An 8,343-nucleotide genomic window follows, 5' to 3' on the forward strand; every position below is an offset into this window, starting at 1 on the left:
ACCCTAATTTTAAGATACATGCCAAATATAGCTGAGTGCTTAATAAAAGTTGATATAAATATGTAGGTGTCACCATGATTCCTAGCATTTAGATGGGTGCAAATACGAAACTAAGACACATGGTTAGTTGTTGAAGAAATTCCAGTGAAAAACATGCATGGTCCAACAAGGGGTCAGTAGCTGAGGGGGAAGGTGGATGGCCCCATCTGAAAGGTAGATTTTTAAGAAGGGCAGACAGGGTTGTTGATTGTGCACTGTCTAAATCCCCACGCTTGGTACTGTGATGGTGTGTGTGTATGTGTGTGTGTGTGTGGGGGGGGGGGGGGGGGGGGGTGCGGATTAGCCCAAATGAGAGAAAAAATCAAAGCCAAAAAAAAGGGGGGGGGGGGGCACCTGCTCAGAGCATGTTTTGTGCACCAGCACCAGTATTTATAGATTACATGTAATTTAGGGTCATAATTTATTAACTACACCAATATGAAATATAAGTATTGACATAAAAAGGAAATATGATTTTTCGTCCGACTTTGATGTATACCCCTGCCTAGTTAGAATAATCTAACTGTGTCTCGGGACTAATCTCGGCTGAGATTCGGTTCGGCTGAATATTTGGACTGACGCCTTCATCGAATGTCGGAGCAGTCCTTCATAATTCATGTCTGGAAATTTACTTTCAGCATCGCCCGGTTCTAGCAATTAATGTGCACTTAGGTGACACTGCTGTTCGCTTCAAATCAGTTAGTTGACTATCAAACTAATTCTGTATCACTATTAATTAATGCTGTATTACTTACTGTCTAAGTATGTAAATTCCATAAAATAAACCATTACTTATTTTCCCGTTCAAATGGAGACTTCTATGGCGCAATATTTTATCTCCCAAAATTGAAGAGTTCCTATAGTTTGTTTTTTAAATTAGCAAAATGCAAGTAGGTATGTAGAGATACACTGTATCAGTAACTAGATAAAGCAGACTATAGGAATTCTTCAATTCCATGAGATAGAATATTGTGCCATGGAAGTCTTCACTTGAACGGAAAATTTAGTGCCTATTTTCATTTAGGGATTTTTATACCTAGACGGTAAGCAATACAAAAATTAATAGTGATAGAAAGTTAGTTTGATAGTCAACTCACTTATTTGAAACGAACAGCAGTGTGAAATAAGTGCACATTAATTGCTAGAACTGGCCGAAGCTGAAAGTAAATTTCCAGACATGAATTATGAAGGACTGCTCCGAGATTCGGTGAAGGCGTCAGTCCAAATATTCAGCCAAGCTGAATCTCAACCGAGATTATCTCGGGACAGGTCCGGGTCCGTAGAACATTATCACTTTAACGACAGAACATTCTATCTACCCCCTACCCTACCCACATGTTTCAGAACCACAAAAACTGTCCCTGCTACCCAAATGTGATTAGAGGAATGAGTTTCGTTTACCAGTATTATATGACCAAATAAAGAACATCGGACATTAAGATAGCTGATCGGCCTCGATGTTGTTATCATTCAAAACCTTGTTACTCCAGTTCGTGATAGATCCATTCTGTCAATATACAAATGTAGTAGAAAGTGAGTAGGCCCGAGTTTACATTGAGCGATCAAAAATATAAATCAGTCGTCTCAATTTACTTGTGACACGATGTTGGAGAACTATTTAAAATGTAATTATATATACATGTGGGGGGGGGGGGGGGGGGGGGGGGGGGGGGGGGGACTCGTTCAGGTGAATAAAACGCTTAAAAGGTTATTGGATCTCGGCACGAAATTCTGTAAGATTCAAATCAGCAAATATCTCGACACTGTATTGAATCGACTAGAGTCTAAATATTTACCCCCCCCTCCCAATAATTGTAGAAGTTTCAAATGGGAAAAGATGGATTTAAGATCATTAAATTATTTAATCATATAATAAAACATTTTCTCAGTTAATATAATTGCTTTAACTACCCTCGAAGTACAATATTCATCTCACCGAAGGAGTTGTTCTTCTCAGGTATCTAAATCATCGTATTGACCTAAAAAATGTTAATAATTGTATGATATTCAATATAATTCCATTGTGAATTTGGATATATTTCCTGAAGATTATAACTGTATTAATCCCCTAGATACTGTCGATGTCGATTCTCCATTTAGAAGTTCTTTCCACATTTCTTTTATGTCTCGAGGAGAATAATGATGCCCGGTTATCCGAGCATAAAATATTTTTTCTTCGGGTAGTATCGAACTCGAGTCAAAACCAGAAAGATTAATGACGTCTGCGCCAATTTCTTTCCGACATATCCCAGTAATGAAAACATCTTCTCTGAATAAGGAAGGCACGGTGCTTGTAGAATTGTATAACGGTGTAATGATATCACCGGTTATTATATAAGCACTTCCCCTTGTATACGGAGGATACCTAGTTTTTGGATATTGTTCCTTGGAAACATACCACTTTGATCCTTTGTCTCGGGAAGGTATCGCATTTGATTTTAATATTCCTAGTATTGAATTAGTTGGCTTCAATTTTCGTAACAGATTCACCAAATTTTGAATATTTATAAACGTGTCGTCATCAGCCTTGAGGGCATACTTCACGGTCGGACAGTTTAAGTGAGCCCATTTTAACAGTGCAATAGACTTTTTGGTAAGACCTGCGTAAGATTCCATGATGTCCCGTTGCAGTATATCTCTGTAACTTTTTTCTTCTTCCTCAAACCTCTTTCGATACCCGTCATCATGAACTTTTCCTATCAGAAACACCAGTTTTGTCTTGGCATCGGTGCTATTTTTATTTCCCCATGTTTCCCTCACGGCCTCTCTCTGTTTGAAATTCCAAATTGAACTTGGAATTAGTATTAGTAATTCTATGTCCTTTTCACATTTTTCTGGAATCCCTCTTTCTCTTCTTAACCAAAGGCCTTCGTACATGTTTGTGGACCTATGGGTGTCATTCGAGAAACGAAGAGCTCCGTAAAATAAAATAACTATGACAGTGTTTGTTGTCAGGAGAAATATATACCACTTTAAATGCATTGTTGTACATCCCTACTTCAAAACTGCACCTTTTGCCTTCCTGCTTGCTAAAATGCGTACAGTCAGCTAACGGGACGTACTTCCGGTTACGACGTGTCCAGACACACCACACAGACCGACGTTGCTACAGAAGCGGTTGTTCTATCCTACATGTTCTTACTTTGCCGGACTTCCTTTTAACAACCATGACATCATTTTGTTGCCATTCAGATTGTAGAAGTTACTGGTGTATTAATAGAGGAAATTTAAGTCAGCGAACGGATGTATAACGGAAAGAGTGTGTGACCGCCATTCAAATAAAAGCGACATCGACTTGAAATATGCAAGGAATTTATCTATATTCAAATATATTTCCTTTTAGGAATTATTGTTGTTGGAAAAATAATACCTACTCCGTAATAAATGATTTCGACCATACCTGTATTTGTAATGTCAATACAAAGCAATGTATTCAATGATTTGTGCATAATTTCATATACATGTACTTTACAAATATAACAACCTTTGTTTTGCCATTTGCTAAATTGTCCACCTTAAGATACCAGGTTTTACAATAATTATTAAAAACATCTAGTTGATATTGAAGATCCTCTGGGGTTTCAGACAGAAGTATAGTGTCATCTGCATATAAAAGTACAAATAATCTAATGAATACCTGGAGTTCTTTTTCAATTTTTTCCGAAATAAATGAAAGGCCTTGGACATTATTTGCTTACATATATTCTTCTATGTCATTGAGATACAGTGCGAATAAAAATGGTGATAAGTTTTCATGTTGTCTTACGCCACTACAGCATGAAAACAAAATTCACCGAATATTTTATTTGTACATGCTCTTCATATATGATACCATCATACATATTGATATAACTTTAAAGCATTCACCATCAACGTCATTCAAAAGAATTTTGTTCCAGAGACCAATGCACATACAGAATCGAAGGCTTTCTCAAAATCAATGAAGCACAATACATTTTCTTTTTAAGCATTGAGATATTTCTAAAAGAGTGTACATGTACAATGAAAAAAGTATGATCAATAGTTGAATATTCTAGGATTAAGGTAGCTCACTACACTAAAGCTTATATTCTTGATGACAGTACGTCACAAGATGGCGATTTAAATGTTTTGTGAAATTATTTGTATCGATCGATTTGTTTGTCTATCACCATAGCTCAGTGGATAAATCATTGAGACCGCATATCACGATTTCAAATCCCCCAGTGTTTTGTACATATGTGTTGAAATGATTTTTTTTTGAAAATCATGTTTTTATACAAATTTGCATATTTTCTGCCTTTTTGGTATATATACGTATTATATATCATCATATCTTTTATGATTAAATCAATTGATTTGAGAAACTATTTCAGGGTGTAGTTAGCCACTTTAATTTCGTTTAATACGGTAGTGAATACTTTTCCTAGGTCGATAATTCTTAGGGTCACTTGAGTCACCCTTATGTTTTTTTAATACTTAAATCATTTTGCTGCATGTCCACTGTGATGGGATTATACCGGTATCAGAGATTTTGCTAAGTTCTACAGGTAATCTGAGGTTGATTTAAGGTCTTCTCCACATGTTAGAGTCATTTTTTAGCATCTTTTTATAAGAGCGTTCATTCGTTCATTTCTACATTTGATAATAATGTTAATTCTTCCTATCACTCGTACAATTTGATTCGAGGTACAATGAAATTTCCACATTTGCTTGAATACTGTTTATATTAGTTGTATGTCTCATAGGATGAGAGGTGATATTACACACCTTGAGGGGGTCTTTAACCACACAATCACCCACTTTAGCGCATATACCTTTGCCCCCTAATCACACACATTTTAAATGTGCCTTTGTTTTTACTGTGTTTTATCGTTGATATGGTCATTGTTATTTACCTGGCCAAGAGCGCAGGGTGTTGTATATATTTTTGATATACACGGGACATGTGTCAGGGCCGTCTGCAGAGTTTCTGTGGTCAGAGTGATATGTCTGTTTAGCTAATTGCAAGTTTTTATTATAATTCATACATCCTTAAATACGGAGGGTTTGTGAATATTGTTATAATTGATATTTCAATAAGTCAATATATCAAGCCCAGTTTTAATCAACTGTATAGGAGCTAATGTAGTTCCATAAACCAGTATGTATTGTGCATGCAAGGTGAAAATAACGAACAGTGATCAATCTCATAACTCCTACAAGCAATACAAAATAGATAGTTGGGCAAACACGGACCCCTGGACACACCAGAGGTGGGATCAGGTGCCTAGGAGGAGTAAACATCCCCTGTTGACCGGTCACACCCGCCGTGAACCCCATATCCTGATCAGGTAAACGGAGTTATCCGCAGTCAAATCAGTGTGCCAAGAACGGCCCAACAATCGGTATGAAACACGTCAGACAGCATTTGACCCAATGCGAGGTTGTATTGACGAACTAGATCGTTATAATATATTGAATGATTGAATGAATCTAATGACTATATTTTAGTAATTGTGTAAATTATAAATTAATGGCCTATGCATTGCTTTCTATTAAATGAATGTTCTGTGTATTTGTTGTCGAAATATGATGTAATGTTTGTGTGTTTATATGTAGTCATTGTTATTATCGGATCATCTCATCTCGGTTTTATTCCATTACTTCCACCATATTATCGATATTTTTCCATTGCTGATTAAATGAACTCACCACCCCACAACCATCTTGTGAAATATATCACCATGAACGGTTACGTACGTACTATTATTGTCAATTTTCTTTGTTTCCAAACTAACGTGATATTATAGTGGCGATATATCATAACCTGTGGAAAGTAAACTACTTGATTTCATCCCAGATGAAAGGTGAAGATAACTAACAGTGATCAATCTCATAATCTCATTATGAAAGGTGAAGATAACTAACAGTGATCAATCTCATAATCTCATTATGAAAGGTGAAGATAACTAACAGTGATCAATCTCATAATCTCATTATGAAAGGTGAAGATAACTAACAGTGATCAATTTCATATTCTCATTATGAAAGGTGAAGATAACTAACAGTGATCAATCTCATAATCTCATTATGAAAGGTGAAGATAACTAACAGTGATCAATCTCATAATCTCATTATGAAGGGTGAAGATAACTAACAGTGATCAATCTCATAATCTCATTATGAAAGGTGAAGATAACTAACAGTGATCAATCTCATAATCTCATTATGAAAGGTGAAGATAACTAACAGTGATCAATCAATATCATAATCTCAGATGGAAGGTCGAAAGTGTTGTTCACATTCGGACATATTTGGTTGGTCGTATCTGAGCATTTGCATTGTACAATCTAATACAGACATTTATACATCTGAGTTTGCTGTCGATCTTCACGCTTAAGGAAAGTCCGTGCTTTTACGTATCCGGCTTTAAATTTTAAACACCGACTAGAAAGTTCCAGTTATAACTTCTTTGTTTGATGTTTGTAGTTTACGAGAACTGTACGAGTCAAATTTAGCATTCAAATGTGAATCTTAGATATATTAACCATGAATTATTATAGTGTGAAGTCCTCACTAGCTCCAATGGTACAAAGCAATGTAATATCTACATTGAAAGGCTCATAGGCTTAAAAGGCTCATAGCTTGCAATCTAAGCCTGAACAAGTTAAAAATCATACATAGGCGTGATCCTCACAGTGGAATTCACACTGAATTTTAGGGAGTGTATTTGGTTCAAAGAAACCCAGAATTATAAATCCTCAGAAAATCATCAGCAAAGTTGTTGAATATTTGAACTCTTCTTCACAAGTACTTTCAAGAAACAAAATTATTTGTACATGAGCTGTAGTTGCTAGAATCTACATATATGTTACACTATATTTATTTTTTCCATAAGTATGAGATAGCATGTATGTATTTTTATGTATTATATGATTGATAGCCAAACAAAAAAAAAAGAATAACACACACACCAAAAAAATTGTGAGAAAAAGGAAGGGGTGGGGGTGCACCCCCCCACTCCTTGTGTTCTAATTGTCTGGTAGGACAACATTTTCAGTATGTTTTACATATATATATATTGTCATATTCTGTTAATCTTGATTTTAAGACTGTATTTGCTGTTACAATTTACTATTTTCAAATTGTGCAAAGAATAATTGTAAAACTTAAATTTAACAAGAGGCCCAAGGGCCTAGAATCGCTCTTCTGATAAATTGTACAACCCAACAATTTCTATTCTTAACCTCTTAGTATTCTAAATCTTTAGTTAAATCCTAAGAATTAAAAAAAAGTAGGTCAATGTGACTTACTTTTTGGTTTACACATTTTGAGAACCCAAGAAATATCAACTGACAAAGTTTGATGATTTTAAGCCAATTAGTATCTGAATATTGAAATATAGCTGTCAAATTCCAATCGTAGGTCATGGTGACCTACTTTTTGGTCAGCAAACTCCGAACATGCAAGACCCATCAACTGACAAAGTTTGATGACTGTAGGTCAAATAGTATCTGAAATATATAAATATAGCCGTCAAATTCCAAAAGTAGGTCAAGGTGACATACTTTTTCGTCAACACCCTTCAAACATGCAAGACCCAACAACTGACAAAGTTTGATGACTGTAGGTCAAATAGTATCAGAAATATATAAATATAGCCGTCAAATTCCAAAAGTAGGTCAAGGTGACCTACTTTTTGGTCGACACACTCCGTAGACTCAAGATGCATCAACTGTCAAAGTTTGATGGTTGTAGGTCAATTAGTGACTGAAATATATAAATATAATTGTCAAATGCCAAAAGTAGGTCACAGTGACCTACTTTTTGGTTGATACACTCCGTAGACTCAAGACGCATCAACTGACAAAGTTTGATGATCCTGGGTTTTACAGTGCCCAAAATATGCATCTAAAATTGAAAATGTGAAATTTGAATATCTGCAAAATTAAAAAAATAGGTCACTGTGACCTACTTTTTTTATAAATATGTTTCAAGGCCTCAAGATGCATCAACTTACAAGATTTGATGATTCTAAACCTCTCGGTATTTGAAATAACAACTTAAAATATATCTATAAATGATAAGCCAAAAAATTCAGAAAGTAGGTCACGGTGACCTATTTTTCAGTTGACGCATTTCAAGGTCCCATGATCCACCAACTGACAAGTTTTGATGATCATAGGCTTCAAAGTGTCCAAGATATGCATCAAAATTAATTTTAAAATAAATACCTGCAAAATTCAAAAAGTAGATCACCGTGACCTACTTTTGAGACAACTTGACACAAGGTCCTAAGATGCATCAACTGTCAAAATTTGATGATCCTAGTCCTTATAATGA

General features: G+C 35.4%; 1 protein-coding gene across 1 annotated transcript; it reads right to left on the reverse strand.

The window, feature by feature from the left end:
- Nucleotides 1-1,881: 1,881 nt before the first annotated feature.
- LOC125658632 (lactosylceramide 1,3-N-acetyl-beta-D-glucosaminyltransferase-like) lies at nucleotides 1,882-3,163 on the reverse strand. Its single transcript, XM_048889942.2, has one exon. It carries the CDS (start codon nucleotides 3,019-3,021, stop codon nucleotides 2,089-2,091), a length of 933 nt encoding a protein of 310 aa, XP_048745899.2. The 5' UTR covers nucleotides 3,022-3,163; the 3' UTR covers nucleotides 1,882-2,088.
- Nucleotides 3,164-8,343: the final 5,180 nt, after the last annotated feature.

This window comes from Ostrea edulis, chromosome 9 (genome assembly GCF_947568905.1).
Source record: "Ostrea edulis chromosome 9, xbOstEdul1.1, whole genome shotgun sequence".
NCBI classification, from domain to species: domain Eukaryota; kingdom Metazoa; phylum Mollusca; class Bivalvia; order Ostreida; family Ostreidae; genus Ostrea; species Ostrea edulis.

Coding starts and splice junctions, on each gene's coding strand:
- LOC125658632 (XM_048889942.2), bottom strand. CDS start 3,021: ATGCATTTAAAGTGGTATATATTTCTCCTGACAACAAACACTGTCATA.